Source organism: Cyphellophora europaea, assembly GCF_000365145.1.
Source record: "Cyphellophora europaea CBS 101466 unplaced genomic scaffold supercont1.1, whole genome shotgun sequence".
NCBI classification, from domain to species: Eukaryota; Fungi; Ascomycota; class Eurotiomycetes; order Chaetothyriales; family Cyphellophoraceae; genus Cyphellophora; species Cyphellophora europaea.
The window spans coordinates 2,631,791-2,649,807 of NW_008481797.1; the positions used below are offsets into that span (position 1 = coordinate 2,631,791).

The 18,017-nt window shown below is 55.1% G+C and overlaps 6 protein-coding genes across 6 annotated transcripts; 2 read left to right on the forward strand and 4 right to left on the reverse strand.

The window, feature by feature from the left end:
- Window positions 1-1,456: 1,456 nt before the first annotated feature.
- HMPREF1541_00999 (uncharacterized protein) lies at window positions 1,457-3,400 on the reverse strand (the record flags this gene model as incomplete). The annotated part of the gene is made up of 6 exons (XM_008713300.1): window positions 1,457-1,716; window positions 1,762-1,898; window positions 1,948-2,153; window positions 2,201-2,284; window positions 2,336-2,885; window positions 2,934-3,400. 6 exons carry the CDS (start codon window positions 3,398-3,400, stop codon window positions 1,457-1,459), a joined length of 1,704 nt encoding a protein of 567 aa, XP_008711522.1.
- A 1,134-nt stretch (window positions 3,401-4,534) lies between these two features.
- HMPREF1541_01000 (uncharacterized protein) lies at window positions 4,535-6,970 on the forward strand (the record flags this gene model as incomplete). The annotated part of the gene is made up of 1 exon (XM_008713301.1): window positions 4,535-6,970. One exon carries the CDS (start codon window positions 4,535-4,537, stop codon window positions 6,968-6,970), a length of 2,436 nt encoding a protein of 811 aa, XP_008711523.1.
- Window positions 6,971-7,201: 231 nt separating this feature from the next.
- On the reverse strand, window positions 7,202-8,878 carry HMPREF1541_01001 (uncharacterized protein; the record flags this gene model as incomplete). Its single annotated transcript, XM_008713302.1, has 1 exon — window positions 7,202-8,878. One exon carries the CDS (start codon window positions 8,876-8,878, stop codon window positions 7,202-7,204), a length of 1,677 nt encoding a protein of 558 aa, XP_008711524.1.
- Window positions 8,879-9,908: 1,030 nt separating this feature from the next.
- HMPREF1541_01002 (uncharacterized protein) lies at window positions 9,909-10,973 on the forward strand (the record flags this gene model as incomplete). The annotated part of the gene is made up of 1 exon (XM_008713303.1): window positions 9,909-10,973. The coding sequence occupies one exon, from the start codon at window positions 9,909-9,911 to the stop codon at window positions 10,971-10,973; it is 1,065 nt and encodes a 354-aa protein (XP_008711525.1).
- Window positions 10,974-11,757: 784 nt separating this feature from the next.
- HMPREF1541_01003 (uncharacterized protein) lies at window positions 11,758-13,788 on the reverse strand (the record flags this gene model as incomplete). Its single annotated transcript, XM_008713304.1, has 1 exon — window positions 11,758-13,788. One exon carries the CDS (start codon window positions 13,786-13,788, stop codon window positions 11,758-11,760), a length of 2,031 nt encoding a protein of 676 aa, XP_008711526.1.
- Window positions 13,789-15,300: 1,512 nt separating this feature from the next.
- HMPREF1541_01004 (uncharacterized protein) lies at window positions 15,301-15,704 on the reverse strand (the record flags this gene model as incomplete). Its single annotated transcript, XM_008713305.1, has 2 exons — window positions 15,301-15,493; window positions 15,541-15,704. 2 exons carry the CDS (start codon window positions 15,702-15,704, stop codon window positions 15,301-15,303), a joined length of 357 nt encoding a protein of 118 aa, XP_008711527.1.
- Window positions 15,705-18,017: the final 2,313 nt, after the last annotated feature.

Genomic DNA, 18,017 nt, shown 5'->3' on the forward strand with positions numbered 1-18,017 from the left:
GGCTGAACAATACTCAATCTCTCGAGATGGACTGCAGCGAAGGTCTTGCCACAAAGTACTGATTGGGCGTAAATGCCTTTCTAGGTCTTCCGATTCCCTGAGACACTCTGAATTCGAAGCAGGCCTCGATGCCGAGCACTCAATCCGAGAAACTGCAAACTTCTTCAACGGGCAAGGACGAGTGTAATCGTGATTGGGCCAGGTCTGCGTCTGCTCTGACCACGTAGGTGTAGTCAAGACTTCCGCACCGGTGGTCAAAACCCAGGCCAAGTCGCCGGCACAGACCGTCTTCTGCGGAATTACTGGGCACGGTGATCTGCGACCGCACCGGTCTTCCAAACGATACAAACGGTGGAGTGATGCGTGGAAGAAAGAAAAATTCTTATCTGCAGCCAGCGAGTGCCCTAGTGTTCGTGATTCACGTCGCACACCCACTTATTCCACCCTGCTGCATGAGACGTCGTGAGTCAAGAGGTGGGGCGTGGAGTGCAAAGTTGCCCACGCCACTGCGAGTAAGGCAGGATCGCTGATATCTCGGGAGAAACAGACGCAAGGTCCTTCGAGGACGTTCCCTACGGACTTGGACGTGCTTACTGCAGGGCCAATGTCGTGAAACGCCCTTATGCACTTCGATGATCGCGAGGTGCTCGTGGAAAGTCGCTATGACAAGACGAGTCTCAGAACTGGCGTGGGTACCCTTGGCAGGAACAGTTGCTCTAATGAGGGGCTTTGTATGGCGGCGAATCAGTGTGGCAGCCGTCAGAAGCAGGTACGATAGAAAGTGTTGGAGGAGTTCCCGCAGGCGTTGTGTCAAAGATCTGGCTTTTTATGTAATAACAGAAGAGTGCAACACTGACACAGCACAATCACCTCGTCATGAAGAGGGTCAAGAGGGTAAAGAGGGAACACCGGGTGGCGCAGCCCGGAGTTTTGTTTCGCCGCACAAGGCTGAGAGAGTGATCCCCACGAGGCGCCATCTTGCTCTCTACTCGTCATCTCAAGTCACTTGCTCTTCTATCAACACCTGGGTTTTGGCTAAGTTTAACATCATTTCCATCGTCTTCGACTCCAGCTGCTACAAGGCTACACATACTGATTTGATGCCGTCACGACCTACCCATCTCTTTTACTATGCAACTTGCCAGTATCACGAGAGTATCGAGCACGACCGAGTCCGAATTAGTAATTCATCCTATATTTACTGAATTATCTTTGACGTAAGTGGCACATGGACCAAAGGTTCGTCAAGGTTCTTGTTATCTGCCACATGAAGAGTCTCTTTAGCAGGGATTGACGATGGCCACTTCACCATGAGGACTTCTTGAATCATTATCGAGTTGAGCGCTCGCCTTGCGTTTCCATCGCCAGGACAATGAGTGAATGTGGATCGCTCTGGAGCAGTCCCAGTTCCTTACCGGACGTCAGAGTTCACGCGCTCCCAATTCCGCATGCTCGTCTACACCTTCGTTGGTAGCTCAACGGTGTTGTTGGCGGACTTTTCCTGCTCGCTGGGAGGACTGATACCACCGCCCACTAGACGATCGAGGCCAAGTTCACGATTGATCTGCGCCATACGCTCTTGATCAGCAGCTGCGACGCCACTGCTGCCGAACACGATGTCCATCTCCTCGAGAGTCAGCTGCTTGGTCTCTGGTACGAAGAAGAAAATGAAGCCAGCACCCATGAAGATCAGGACGCCAAAAAGAATAAATGTTCCTGAAGAGGGTCAGTGGTTGTCTCTGGCATGGTAATTTGACTCACCGTAACGCATGCCGCTGATCATATCGGGCGTAACCTGACCGACGATGAAGTTGTTCATCCAATTGGACGATGCACCCAGGGCGATACCATAGGGACGAGCCGACAAAGGCCAAACCTCGGCAACAACAATCCAAGCACTGAGCACACGTCAGCACCTAGTCGATGTCCTAGAACAAGAGCACTTACCATGGTCCCCACGACCAACCAAAGTGTGCCACAAAGAGCCACACCATGACGATACAAGCCCAGCCCGCCGCCTTGTGAGTAGGCCACTGATGCTCATTCTTTGCGTAGATGATCGCGACGATGATATGGCAGAGCCCCATCCCTATCGCGCCCCAAATCAGGGCTGGCTTACGGCCGATGCGGTCGATGTACAGAATTGCGGGAATCTGAAGACTGTTAGAGACTTCTTGCAGGGACAAGGCAGAAGACTTACGGTGGCAAGCAGCATGACTACACCAACCACACCGGTAGCCAATAGAGAAGTCGTGTTCGAGCTCAACCCGAGCTCCTGGAAGATCTTTGCACAGCGTCAGCAAGTCTGTATCCCACCCGAGGCAATGCCACTTACAGTCGGTGCGTAATACAGGATAGCATTGATGCCGGTCCACTGCTGAAAGAACATGGTGACTGTCGCCACAATCACGCGCCTGAACATTGGCATCGTCTTAAACAACGAGGCAATGGCAACAAACTGGAGTTTGATTGTGTTGATCCAGGTCAGCTGTGACAAATGAGGGAAGTTGGCCTCAACCGTCCTCTTCTCAAAGATTGATTGCGCTTGGATTTCCAGGAACTCGAGTTCAACGAGCTCATGTTCGACCGGCATGGAACGCAGCTTGGCTAAGGTCTGTTTGGCCTCGTCGGGCCGTCCGTGGTGGACCAGCCATCTAGGTGTGAAAGGCATAAAGAACATGCCGACGGCGAGAATCAGCGCAGGCCCGAGCTGAAGTGCCAGTGGAACAAGCCACGCTGCATCTGATTGCCCGTCACCGGTGCCGCCAATATAATTGGTGCCGTAGTCGATCCAGAAAGAAACCATGATACCAAACTCGATTGCGAACTGTTGCAACCCGATCATAAGACCGCGAAGTTCAGGCGGTGAGCATTCGGCGACGTACCTGGCAACATTAGCATCATTCAGGATCATACTCAAACAGCGGCCTTACATTGGGACGATCATAGAGATACTCCCGACTCCCATACCGACGACAAATCGACCTCCAAGGATAGCCGAATGCCCAGCGCTCGTGGCAGTGCACTGGACAATGACACCGAGGATGAAGATCATGGTGTTGACAATGATGGCGTATTTTCGCGAAAGGATCTCGGCGAGGAAGCCAGAGTACATCGTGCCGAACCAGGCGCCCAGCTCCAAAATTGACGTGAGCCAGCCCCTCTTGGTTGTGTTTGTGATGTACGAGCCCATGTGGTTCCCGAATGCATTCATTGTCAAAACACCTGAGAAGACACCCTGATTGTATCCGTACAGCAGGCCACCAATGCAGGCGAAGCAGGCGACGCCGAACACTCGCAAGTTTCTGAACAGGGCTGCGGGTCCGGTGCCTCCTGCGAGCTCCAAACGGTGCTGAAGAGCAGCATCGCTGAACTGGGACGGCTTGCCGGTAGGTGCCATGACTGTCGGGACTGTAAGGTTCAGCTGGGCTGGCAAGAGTTAGGTGACAACGATGTTCACGGACCGGAGTCGAATGGCCATGGACCAGATATATGGATCAAGCAACTATCCGACGGCCTGAACCCCAGCAGCTGGTTGAAGGCGGCCGGTCGTGATCTCGGTTCAGGCTAATTCTCGTCGAACTGTTGGAGGGGCAGACAGCATTGCTTCCTCGACTCGTCAGCCCACATCCTCCATGTAGTGCGGTGGCTTAACGGTCCAACCAATTGAGAGCTCTCGGGTCTGTGGCGAGCACAAACGTGGCTGCTATAGGCATGGTCCTCATCGATCAGCGGAGATAGGTCAAGCTTCTGCAAGCATGGCCAAGGGTGCTTGGATCCTCTTGACATTTCAGTGGTGGGCAGTGGACCTCCGGGACCAGAAGGGGAGGGTTTGAAATTTGCCGTGCGAATCAACGGGTATAGAAGCTGCACCGAAGACGCAGAAGCCAATTTATCCAGGCTGGAAAGGTCAGGATCACTCCCGGAAGAGACAGAGGCCATCAGGGGCTGAGATGAACCCTGATCAGGGCCGACCCCGACGGTCACTTTCGCCTTTCCCCACAGTTGCGCCTCTCCACGATATGGCGACCGCGACTTTAGCCTATATTATTGCCTGCTATTCTCCCCGGCAAATCAGCTACCACGTATTGCCGTCCTTTCCATAATCGCTCACTCGGCGGCGCGTACCAGCTAGTCATGGCTACGCATGCATTCAGTGCAATGCGTCAACATCTCCGCATCCAAGAGTCACAGTCGCCGCGCTGTGAGGTCTTTGCCTGCCTCTTTCGGACACAAACTCTTCTCGACGAGCGGAGCTCGGTGGCCCAACTAAGCTTTGCGGCAGTCACCCTTCATGCAGGTCGTCGAGGAGCCTCTTTCATGACGGAAGATGACCAGGCACTGTCAAGCTCTACCAAGATGAGGAGAAACAGAGTCCTTGCCTCGATGCTGTCAAACGGGAGAATCCCGTACTCCGCATTGACGGTATAGATGATCGGCGGTAGGTACAAATATCGGCGAGTGCTACACGTTGTAGTGGCCAGAGATACCATTACCGGTCTCTCTGGCTCAATCGCACACCACGCTTGTCAAGATGGTCTTCACGAGGTCCGTCTCCTTCGCCGCAGCAGTAGCAGGCCTCTGTGCCGTGCCGACGCTGGCACAACAGTTCCCAGACTGTGCCAGTGGGCCATTGTCGAACAATACGGTTTGCAACACTTCAGCTTCAGTGGCCGACAGAGCTCGTGCACTGGTGAAGGAGCTGACAACCGCCGAGAAGTTCAATCTGACCGGAAGTTCCTCTCCTGGCGTGCCCAGGCTAGGTCTCTACTTCTACCAGTGGTGGCAAGAGGCACTCCATGGTGTTGCTGATTCGCCTGGAGTCAATTTCAGCGACACAGGAGACTTCTCCTATGCCACAAGTTTTCCACTGCCTATTCTCATGGGTGCGGCATTCGATGACCAGCTTATTCATGATGTTGCCACAGTCATCTCAACGGAGGCACGAGCATTCAACAATTTCAATCGCACAGGTCTTGATTTCTGGACTCCTAACATCAACCCTGTCCGTGATCCGCGTTGGGGAAGAGCCTTGGAAACCCCGGGAGAGGACACCTTCCACCTCAAGTCGTATGTCAACGCGTTAATCGCCGGGCTGCAGGGCAACCAGGACACCCTCAAGATCGTGGCCACATGCAAGCATTTCGTTGGGTATGATTTAGAGGATTGGCACGGTCACGATCGCTATGGCTTTGACGCCGAGATCACGATGCAGGACCTGAGCGAATACTACATGCAGCCATTCCAACAATGCGCCCGAGACTCCAAGGTCTCATCTATCATGTGCTCTTACAACGCCATGAACGGTGTTCCGACCTGTGCGGACCCGTATGTGTTGCAGACAATTCTTCGCGAGCATTGGGGTTGGGAGGCAGACGGCCACTACGTGACCTCAGATTGCGATGCTATCCAGAACATCTATATTCCTCATGAATATACCTCCACCCGTGAGGAGGCAGTGGCGGATGCTCTGATTGCTGGCACCGACCTGGACTGTGGCACCGTGTTCCCATCATTTCTGCCCAATGCTTTCGAGCAGGGTTTGTTTAACGAAACCGTCATCGACACTGCCCTCGTTCGCCTATACTCGGCACTTGTCCGCTTGGGCTACTTTGATCCAGAAGACTCGTCGCCCTACCGCAGCTACACGTTCGACGACGTTTCTACACCGGAAGCACAAGCGCTCGCTCTTCGTGCTGCCGAGTCTGGGATGACCCTTCTAAAAAACGATGGCACCCTCCCGTTAGACCTGTCCGGATCCAACAGCGGCAACATCACGGTGGCCATCGTCGGCAACTGGGCCAACGCCACGACCGAAATGCTAGGTAACTATGAAGGCATTCCTCCGTACATGCACTCGCCTCTCTACGCGCTCCAGCAGCTGCCCAACGTGAATGCACTCTACGCCGCGTTCTCCAATTTCCCCACGACGGGAAACTGGCCCGCTGGCCTCGCCGCCGCCCAGCAAGCGGACGTGATTATTTACGCTTCCGGGCTCACCACGGACGACGAAGAGGAAGACCATGACCGAGAGACGGTTAGCTGGGGTGCAGGTCAGATCGACGTTGGTCGCCAGCTCGCCGCCTTGGGCAAGCCAATGATCATTGCGCAGTTCGGCACCTCGCTCGACAACTCCGAGTGGCTGGCCAACGAGAATGTGTCGGCCATCATCTGGGGCGGCTACCCGGGCCAGGACGGTGGTCAAGCATTGATCAATATCATCACGGGGGTTACGGCCCCAGCGGGTCGTCTTCCTGTCACGGTGTATCCGTCTCACTATGTTAACGATGTGCCCATGACCGACATGGGCCTGCGTCCCAACGCCAGCAGCGGTAACCCGGGCCGCACCTACCGCTGGTACAACTCCCCCGTTCTTCCCTTCGGCTACGGGCTTCACTACACCAAGTTCTCCGCCTCCGTCTCCTCTCCCAACAGCACGACCTCTTCCCCCGCCGCCAGTAGTAGCAGCAGCAGCAACTCCAGCTCCACCGAGTCCCCCGCCCCAACCTACAACCTCTCCGCCCTCACCACCTCCTGCCCGGCCAACCAGCCCCTCGACCTCTGCCCCTTCCTAACCCTCCCCATCACCATCACCAACACCGGCAACGTGACTTCCGACTACGTCCTCCTCGCCTTCCTGACCGGTCAGTACGGCCCGCAGCCCTACCCGCTCAAGACCCTCGTGGCCTACGAGCGCCTCTTCAACGTCACCGCCGACTCTCCGCAAACGGCGTATCTGAATCTGACGCTGGGGAGTCTGGGCAGGTTTGACGAGCAGGGGAACCAGAAGGTCTATGCGGGGGATTATGCGCTCGTCGTGGATACAGATGCGCGGGCGGTGTGGAATTTTACTGTCACTGGGGGCCAGGGGCAGGATGACGCGGAGGTGATGTTGGATGAATGGCCGCAGATGCCGGTGGAGAGGGGGATGAAGAAGCACAAGAGGAGGGAGGTGTTGAAGGAGTTGTGAGTAGGGGGAATATGGAGGGCAAGAGACAGGCAGTGGGGAAAGAAGGCGTGAGATAGTGTTTTAATGCGGATGATGAAAGGTGCAATGTATGTAGATAGAACCTGTCTAGATAATAAAAGCACAGGTATAGTCATCGTGAGGATGTCTATGCGGTTGCGCCTCAGAGCGTGTCTATGGCCCTCCTCCCTCACCGACTCGTCTCGCAGTCAGCAACTTGCTCAGGCCGACACCTCACCACTGGATCAGTTCCGTGAAAGCCATGCCGCCGTCTCGCCCACCGTTAGAGACTTCTCCTACGAACTGCATGCTGAACTCGGCCCTTCCCCCTTCTTCATCCTCGTTGTATTGCAGATTCAAAGACTTGACACGTACCTCTTCCGGCACCTGTAGATCGTCATCGGCATCGGTGGCTGTTGTTGTCGCGGCGTTACCTGATGCGTCTTGAGTTGCCTTTGCGTTGGATTCTTCCAACATGATGAGGCGCTCTGCGATGCTGGCTGCAACAGCGGCGTCATAGATGCCTTCGCGTCGGTTGCAGTGCTTGAGGAGGTGGAGGGCGCGGTGGCGGGTGGCGCTGTGGCGACAGCGGGATGCGACGAGGTAGAGAGGCAGCACGCAGCCGATAGACATAGAGAAGGTGGGGAGAATGGTTGGTGTGGGCTGTTGAGGGCTCTGAACATGTCTCTGGTCTTGATGCACGGAGTTGGCTAGCGGTGTGCCGGAACTGCTGTCGTTGCTAGAATTCAGGGGCGAAGTGTGCGGTGAGGGTGGGTGATGGGAGACGCTGTATGATGCAGACCGGGCGATGAATCGTTCTGCGTCTGCGACAATGGATTGGAACAGGGGTAGGCAGAGGTCAAAATCCAGTTCCGCGTCCAGTATGTCGACTTCCAGGATGATGGCGATCGTGGTGCTTAACAGATTGACAGACAAGATGCTAGTTTCGCGGTCGACACAAGAGGTATCGGTAGACGGTAGTGCCATCAGGCGATCGAAAGCTCCGCGCCAGACCTGATATTCGCTGCGGTAGTATTGTTTTTCCTCGTAAAGAGGAGCCAAGGTTAACGGGGCCGTACCGTACGCTGTAGCGACGTGCTCGCATTTTCGCAAGAACCACTCAATACGGTTGAGTAACAGCTCCAAGTAACGCATGGCCTCATCCATGGAATGGAGCGTTTCAGGCATGGTGGCATCGGCGTCATTGTACAGCCAGAAACGCTCACCAAATTTGGGACCGCCGAGTTCGACGAGCTGGGAGTCCAAGCGGACAAAGATAGTCTGTAAGCTTTCGGTTGGAAGGATAGATGCTCGTTCTGGTCTTGTTATGCTTTTGTGGTCTTGGAAGACTCTGATGCCAGCGGCCAAATGACTTAAGCAGGAGTGGTAGAAGCACCTCAGGCTTTCCAAGCAGGCAAAGAGAATGCATGTTGCAAGGGCTACCTCAACAGCGTAGGGGTTTTGCGAGATGCGGAGGTCGACCACACCTTGGATGGCTTTTCCGTACTGACGCAGGGCATAGTCTGAGACTCGAGGTTTTCCGCAGAGGGCAAAATCTTCGTAGACACATCCCAGGGCGACTAGAGCATAACGGACGCTCGACTCATGTTCTGCGAGGAGCAACAGGCCTTCAGACCAGAAATGAGACGAGAATGGACCCCCGAGAGCGACGGCGGCCCGTTCCTTGAAGAAAGCCAGGGATCGTTGAGCAACAGGGTCGATATGGGACTGTGGAGACACCGATCTTATTGCTGGTACGGTCGACGAGTAGTTGACGAAGACGAGTTGATTTGGATCTCGCCGAGATTTGGGTAGCTCGTAATTGCATTGGCGGCCACCCTTGACACAGCGCCGACAGGCTGGCTTCTCTTCGTCACATTTGACACGCCTTGCTTCTGGAGGGGAAAGCATCAGTCGATGTCTGATTGGACTCGTAGAAAGAACTTACTGCATGTGGCACATCCAGATCTCACCTTCGATCCGCATATGCGAACCGGAACCGTGCTTGCCATGCTCAACGCGCTTAGGCAGGTACGAAGCACTCGGCGACTGTATAAAGCGGCCGCAAGCCACTGACACAGATGGAGCTGGCGGATGCTCACCCTTGGACGTAGTTGCTATACCCACGAGTGACAGATCCTGATTCTGTTGTTGACAGAATGACCAGAGCTTCGAATATGATGGAACTGAGACTTCCGTCGTCGACACGCCAGACGAGCCATTGTTGACTTCCTGCGACACCGTAAGGCGTTCAACGATCAAATCATCACCACTTCCCGGTGCTCGCTAGTACCGATCATGACCATCTCCTGCCGCGCAAGTCCCAGGACTGAAGGTCGATGGTCGTTAAAGAGGAAGCCTGCGCCAAACCCACATCAGCTAGTGTTATACGAGGAACGGGGCCAGGCAACCCCTGCAGTGCCGGTAGAGCATGAAGCTAGGCATTGTTGGGGCCCAAACTGGGTCCCGACTCCCATGCAGAATGGCAGAGCTGATAGACTAGAAACTCCCAAATTCCAGCTGTACGACAAAGCTTTTGGATCTGCCATATGTCTTGACAAGGGTCACTCTCCCTTGTTCAACCTTATCTATCCACCTCAGCCACCTCCAACATGGCTGAGCTTCAACCCAAGCTCTCGGTACGAGGTCGAGTCGAAGCCTGGAGCCTGGCACAAGATTGGTCTCGTTCGAAACTGGACACGACGATGCCACACTTGTCTGGGACGTAGCAGCTGGCCAACCTACCCCTACGGCCATCGTACCTACTAACGCTTCTGGCTGTGTCTATTTCGGGCCACTGATGTTCTATAGAACGCGGAGTACGATTTATAAGACTGTCTGCGAGCTCACCAGCTCACCATGTCCATACTGAGCAGTCGTCCTCGACCACAGAAGGCGCCAGGAAGACCTCCGAATCCCACAGACCTGTTCCGTCAACACGATGGCAAGATTCCAGTGCTATCCCGTCGACGACCCGAATTCACTATGGCTCTTCTGCCCTTCATACAACGCGGCAATCGCATTTTCCGTACTGTTCGGCCTGACTATCCTGGCTCACATCTTCCAAGCCTGTCTGCACCGCAAACCATTCCTCATCGTTCTGATCATGGGGAATCTATGGGAAGTCGGCGGCTACATCGCCCGCACGTTCTCCGTCACGGAGCAGAAGAACGTGACATACTACACCTTCCAGCAGCTCCTCATCATCCTCGCCCCGCTCTGGATCAACGCATTCTGCTACATGTGCCTGGGACGTATGATACACTGCTTTATGTCTCCCAAAGAGGACAAGGTCTTCGGCTTGCGCGCGCGCCACCTTGGAACCATGTTCGTGCTTGCTGATATCTTCGCCTTCATCGTACAGCTCTCCGGCGCCATGCTGCTCGGACCCGACATGTCCGCCTCCCTGCAGAAGACCGGCCTGAATGTCTACATGGGCGGCGTCGGGATGCAACTTTTCTTCATCTTTGTCTTCCTGAGCATCGCCGTCAAATTCCAGCTCATGCTCCGCCATCACGGCGCCTACTACACCACTCTTGGCAGCAGCAGCAGTAGCAACAGCAACAACAACGATCTCTCAGCCGCTGAACTGGCTCACAACACCACCTACGACCCCAACCGCACGTCCTCTCTAGACCCCAACATCCTCCACCACCAAACCTCCCAAGCCCCCACCCGCGCCCTACCACTGCTCTACGCCCTCTACGCAGCCCTGACCCTCATCGTCTTCCGCAACCTCTACCGCCTCATCGAATTCTCCGCCGGCGTCGAATCCTCCATCACCAAGAACGAGTGGTACACCTTCGTCTTCGACTCGACGCCCATGCTGCTCGCGTTGTTGCTCTTCAATGTGTTTCACCCGGGTAGGTTCCTCAAGGGCCCCCGAGCGGACTTTGAGATGGAAAAGGAGGAGAGGAGAACGGAGAAGAGGGCGAGGAAGGAGGCGAAGAGGGAGGCGAAGATGGCCGTGGAGGGGAAAGGAGGAAAGGGCAGGGGGGTGGCATGAGGAGATGGTGGGTTTCTGCTGCATGAGATCCGCCCTGCGTTGTTTTGTCGCACGCGCATACACTGGCGTTTTGTTCTGGAACAGCTGTGGCTGACAACGAAGTCTCTAGGGCAAGTAAGTACTTGCGCGCGAAGCCACAAGGGCGGTTTTGAGATCAGACAGCCACACAATTCTGTGTGCCTATGTTCAGCGTCTTCCAACTGGGAGTAGTCAGTCGCTGGGTAGATAGATCAGAAGCCAGTGGAAACATCTGCACTGCACTGCGGTGCGATTTCTTCCACGCATCATGCCACCGTCAAGTGTTCCCCTCTCGAACTTCCTGCGCCAGGCTCGCGGACCAAAACTTCCGTGTCTTTCTCCAATCCAGCCGGACGAGCAGGCCAGCAGCTAGCAGGGCATCAGTAGCGCAAGAGCAGGATTCCAGGAAACCACGGACGATAGATAGAGCCCACACCACATTCGTCTGGCGACAAACCCCTGACTTGTGTGTAGCATTCACCGGTGTCAACATTACATTCGAAAAGCAGCTACCTAATCTATCTAATCCACTTTTCGTTCGGCGCCAGCTATATGGGCGACTCCGTCGGGGCACAGCAGCAGCAGGGGGGGTATCAACAAAGCCAATGAAGAAGGGGAAAGGTATACCAACGGCCATCTCGCACTTGTGCACATACGCCGTGCAGCCGCCATAGTCCTCTCCCCCCCCTTGTATGTACGTTTTGTCAGAGCAGACAAAGCTAGCTCCGAGTCTTTGGGCCCTCACCGGCTCAATTCAAGTCTGAGCCTAAGCCTTGCCCTCACCATTCACCACCGCCGCATCAGCGCCAGCAACAGCGCCAGCCTTCGCCTCGACCGCCTTATCGAACAGATCGTCAGCAGCCGCAACAGGGTCGTCACCGCCGCCGACTGCTGTCACCTGCACGGGCTTCTCGATGGCGCTGTGGCCGTGCAGTGCGGTGGACTCGCTCGCGTCGCCGTCCGGGAGTGGGATGGCGAAGGCGGACTCGCCCTTCACTGGTGGTGGAGGGCGCTCGATGCCGGGTCCGGCCAGGGTGGCGGGGTCCTTGACGTCGCCGTTTGCCGCAGAGGAGGAGGTGGCGCTGGCGGCGACTGCGGTGGGGGCTGCGACGGGGGCGACGGCGGCGGCGGGTTCCTCTTTCTTGACGCCGTTGACTTGCTGCTGCTCGTTGGAGGTCTTTTGGTCGTTGACGGGGCCCTTCTCTGCGGCGCCGTTGACGCCGTTGACCTCCTTCTTGGCATCCTTATCCTCCGCCTTTTTCGCCGCTGGCTGGGGTGTCTGGCTGGCAGTGCCACCCTGTCTCTTGTCTAAGAGGAAGCTTGTGCGTCTCTTACTACTCAACAGTCCCAAGAACGCTTTCACCGCACCTCGCGTGCCTGCCAGCACCTTCGGCGGCTTCCTTCCGCTTTGCATGTCCTGGCTGATCTTGTCGTAAACGGTCGGCAATCCTTGGCTGTTGTACTTGTTGCGGACGAGGTCATAGGGTTCGCGGTTGTAGATCTCCCAGAACTCTTCTTCCGTGTAGTAGGCGTGCGCATACAAGATCTTGACGCCGCAGAACTCGTGCCACAGCTTTTGCTCAATCTCGCGGTTGAGCTTGACAAACTGATCAAAGTCATTGGTACCTTTGCCGTAGACGCCTACATTGTAGATGCGGTCTTCCTGCATGATGCGACGTTTTTCCTCATCGCCGCTCGGCGCGCGGAACTTGTTCATCACGTGTAGGTCCTTGCCGTTCTTGGCCGGGCAGAGCCAGAACTGGTAGTTGGGTAGGATGGAGTTGATGTAGTCCACAAAGGGACCGGCTTTGGAGCGGGGCATGTCAAAGTCTTGGACAACGTACTTGCTGGCGAAGCCACCTTCGTGCAGCGCGTGATAGGCGACGCGAGAACCCATCAAGGGGTCCAAAGCCCATCTGGTGACGCGGTTGAAGGGAACGTGGAAGTAGTCAAAGGCAAGCTTGGCGCCCCAGAACACGCCGCGATCGTACCGGAAGAAGTATTGGTCGACGGGCAGTGCAATGGGCTTGGGGTCGGCGCTTTTGTTGGAGCCGACTTTCTCGATGTAGTTGCTGAACCATGGTTCGTTGCGATTGACGAACGAGTGAATCTCGGCACCTTCTGGCTTGTCGGTCAGCTTGCCGAACATGACGACGCCGTAATCTTTGTTGAAAAGCATGCCATCAATGAAATCGTTGCTAGGATCCGCGATAGCAGCCTCGATCTTGTCCATGGCATCGTTGATGCCGTTGGCGCGCTTGAGCTCGAGCTGGACATATTTCTTGGCTGGCACCAGCTTGACCTCGAGAAGGGTGATGATGCCCAAGGTGCCCATGCTACTGCCTGCCCATTCAAAGAGGTCGGAATTAGACGATGCATTGGCGGTGACAATAGAGCCATCGCCGACGATGATCTCGATCTCGCAGACTGTTTCTTCAAAGAGGCCGTGCTTGTAAGAGCTGCTTTCGCCGGCAGTTCCGGAGAAGGCACCGCCGGCGGTGATGCCCATCAGTTCAGGGACAACCTGAGGAAGGAAGCCTTGCTTCTGAGTAACCGCAACTAGCTCGTCCATCGCAACCTTTGGCTCCACCTTGATGGTCATCTTCTCCTTGTCGACAGGGAAAGTACGGTTGAGCTTCTGAGTGTCGATAAAGGTGCCGGCCTTGAAGGCCATGGGCCGGGTGCTGCCGGTTGTGCCATGGTAGATTCGGAAGGGCTTCTGGTTCTTGTGGAATTCCTTTACTTTGACTGCGATTTCAGCGACGTCTTTGTCGTGCTGACTCTGAAGGTCCGACATGATGTGATATTGATACTAAGACACAGGTTCCAGGATGTTCAAGATGGCTCGCTAGATCTACTCCAGCAGAACTGTATGCGGAAAAGACTGGCGTGGGGAGCCGCGAAATGGTGACGATCTGTCGGAGTAGAAGATGAGATATCGACGATGTTCGATGGCCGTTGTTGTAATGAGGCCGATTAGGCCGGAGCTCTGCCTGAAACCAAGCCTCTGGCTGACGCGTTGGGAGATTGGCTACAGATGAGGCGAGTGACAAGGCTGTGACATCGACCGATGCACGATGCACCACGTGATTTGAGCCTCGACAGGGGGGCTCGGTACGAAGCGGGCAGTATTCCAAGCACGCACTGAAAAGCCCCTTGAGTCTAGTAGTGTTCTAGTGGTAAGTATCTACATGCTTGATGTTTGAGCTCTACAGGACTGTGGTAATTGGCGCCGGCATTGAGCGCTATACTGCCCTGCTCGGGAACGAGAACGACCTCTAAGCACAGCGTAGACGGGCAACGCAGAATCCGTAACACATACTCTACCAGATCAGGGTGGCATACCAACAGGACCGTGACATGGTGGGCATCAGAGCTTTTGTTCGTTCTACTATACATAGCATAGACGCTGGGAAGGAGGCGCCCGGAGAAGGGCGCTATCAGGGTCACCGGGCTTCAAATCCGTAAGCGCGCCTCGGAGGACCTTCGTTGGCGGCAACGGGTATTTCTTTCGGATCCTTGTGTTAATCCGCGGTTGGGACCGTTCCATGTAATCCAGTCAAGAGCTGAAGAGGAGGCGGAAGTATAGATGCGCTGGGACATGACGTTTCTGGGCGCGCGCCCGGTGTTTCAGGTTATGAGGAATGCAGGGGCACAACAAGGAGCGATGCAAAGACGATGAAAGTACCGAGTGCTAAAAGTAAAAGCATTGCCTCAACCGCGGGCGTGTACAAGACACTGGGTAGTAGGAATGGAAAATTATGTTTGAGAAATGAGCTTGTCGTGTAGTGACACAACTATCTCTCTATCGTCTAGATGGCAGGGGGAGCCACCGCTTAGCTACGCCCCATACCGTCGACTGGTCTCTTTATGTTCATCCTGCGTCCCCAATGTCGGTTTTAGCAACCACTGAAGACCGGTAGATATTCTCCTAATATTTGCGCCAAAACCGCCATAATATACAGGCCGAAAGCTTTCTTTGGTGTTGGCAATAATTGATGTGTGCTCATATCGGTATGCAATGTCGAGCCGCTCGAGCCGAGTGGTCGGTAGGTATCATAGTGACTGCTTCATGTCGTAGTTCATGCAACTGGTATCCTGAAAATGCCAAATCAACGCCCTCGCTGTGAAATGCTGAAACAAGTGCGGGTACGTCCAGAAAGCTGCCGGGCACCGACCGAGTTGCCCCTCCAGCACAGCGTAACAGGTCGGCCTCGTATAGGTGTCAAGACCGCCTACTCCAGGCAATGCGAATGCATGTGGAACGTGCATCTGGTGTGCCAAAAACAAGGATTGGTGACCAGGATTGTTATCGTCGTCCTTTCTTCTTCGCCGAAGTACTACTTCGGCCGAGATTGTTCTCTTTGGACATGGTTCTAGTGAGACCACCAATGTAGTCCTGCAAGAAACGATTCTCGCTCTCGAGCTTGTCGTGGTCTGATTTGACCTCATCAATCTTCTCGGCGAGAGCGGCAAGAGAAGACTGAAGTGTTCGGGCTTGTCTAAGGTTTGTTAGCATGCCACTTCTGCTGCTCTGAGAGCTACATACTCTTTCAAGCTTTGCCTTACGTCGTGCTCCAGTTTCTCGATGTCTTGGCTGTTGCGACGGGGGCTCATGGCACGAGCATCGTCTGGCGGGTAACTGGCCGATTCTGTTTGTTGAACCCGACCTTTGGGGACTATAATGGAAGACGAGCGCTGTCGTTCCGCCATTCTCGGTCTATCGGCTCTGGATTTTCGAGATACCGGCCTTAGATGTGGCTCCGACTCTGAACTGCTCGAGGCTATCGAGGAAGAGCTTGAGGATGTTGGAGATAAGCTTGGTCGCACTGTGTGGTCGCGGAAGGATGTGACAATGGTGGGTTCGGGATAAGCGGCCGTAGCCTGCTCGTTTGTGGAGGAATGGGACATGTTCTAAGAATCGGTGTTGCTTCTGGCACGAGAACGTACCGCGGGCTCAGAAGGTAGGAACCATCAAGCCGCAAGGTAATAGGTTAACACAGGTACTCGGGGACCAGCCTGGTCGGAATCGAAAGCAACGGAAGAACAGCGCCGGCGCGACAGCAACGACTTGGTCTCTTCACGTTGACTTTATGGTTTTATGGAATTCTTATGATGAAGAAGACATCTCGTAGCTCTGACAGATGCAGGGTCGTAGAGGGAAACGGTCGTATTGGATTGACTTGGCGGCGGGAAGTGGAAGGGCGGTGGTTTTGGAGGTTCTGCCGGGCAGAGGACAGCGGCGGCAGTGGGCGAAAGAAGTGGAGCGGGCAGCAGGATCCTTTGCTTGGGTTATGACGATCGTCAACAGCGAAGAGGGATACTAGAGGTTGCCTGGGGGGCGGGCAAGGGACGCGAAAGGGCAGTGATGTTCGGTGGAGTGGCGGATGGTCGGGAGGCAAAAGAATGGACAGTCTGTGCACCTCCGAATCTTTGCGAGTGTCAGAAGAGGCCGCAGTTGAACGGTGCCGGGCGCGAGGGAGAAGGATAGGCGGCGTGTGGGGGGCGACAACGCTGCTGGCTGGTCGGCGTGGGTGATCAACACTGACCTGTCTCGCTGGCCAAGCTGCTTAATTCCACGCCTGATGAGCATGCGCAAATCACCTCGAAGCAATCAGCGTGCTTAGTGGCCAGTACCCGCTACAAACTCTGCGTGATAGACAACCTACCTGCTACAGTATGTGATGTTTGATGAAATAATTTGCCCACGCAAATGAGGGCCCCGTAATCTGTGGCTGACCATATCAGCGTCATCGCTAGGCTGTACGAGTAGCGCAGCCGGGCTGCACATTTAAGCTTGACTCGGCTTGCCACGAGGGCGCCTCGGGCGTCCCCAGGGCGAGGGATGCTTCTCGTGTTCGGTCTTCTCAGAGCTTAGCAGGGTCCAGTCCCTTCGCCCAAAGCACCTGACAACGATACGGCGTGTGGCATGTGGCCCCCGTTGTTTACGACAAGACGGCAGAATCGGATGGTCGGTCACGAGTGCCAGGTCCACTGATGCTTGACTGGCGTGCCCAGTGCCCAAATTCAAGGATCTAACCAAGTAGCCCCAGCAAATTGACGTCGTTGTGCGTCACTCGCACACCGGCGTACTGCCGTGGCGAGATTTAGGTCAATCTGGGTAAAGATGACCCTTGCCCACTGGCTGGGACCATATGGGGTCGACCGCTTTGCCCTGCAGAAGCAACCCGGCGACCCTGGGTGCCTTCGAAACTCTCGTCTAACATTCACCGGGACGGCTCTCTGGGACAAGTCTTCTATTTCAAACGCCAACGTTTGAGGGGCGCGTCGTCTCACATACATCGGAGGGATAGATGAACTCTGCGCAGCCCTTGCAGCCATTTTGGTTTCTCATGGACACGCACGACCAGAGTGAGTGAGACAGTCAATGACGCCATTGCTGCCGTAGCGAGGGAGGAGCCGAAAGAAGAAAAAAAGGCAGGGAGGACTGAGGAAGCAAATCAGGTGGACTCCTGGACTCCTGGACTCCTCAGCGCCGCAGTTCAGTTCCGACTCTCCTCCATCGACCTCCGAGTCAACGTTAGCTTCCGTGCCTGTAGAGCGCATAAGCTTCGAGCTGCACACAAACGCAGAAGCCATTGTTCTTCAAACTCTGAGGACCGACCGTATGGTAACCTGATAATGACGCCTTGATGCTGCAGAGCCCTGCTCTGATGTTTCCAAGTCGAGGCACCGCCATCATTCTCAAGGAAATGAACCCCTGTGTCTATCATGCAACTGCTCGTCTTCTTAAGACATTGATCGTCATTCATCAGTGGGCGGACCCGTTTCAGCAGCCAATAGCGGCTACTATGATCAGAGCATACCTGGTTCCTCCATGATACACACCTTTCTCTCCAGGTCAAGGTGGTTGCTGAGGCTAGCATCAAAGGCCCGGAGAAGAATATCCGGACTTTCTACTCGTGACCGCCGTTTTTGATGCTCCTCCAGCAATCGTGCGACAAGTCACGCGCTTTGCTGCTTCATCTCGTTCCACGAGGGAATCCCGCTGCTTTGCTGACCAGC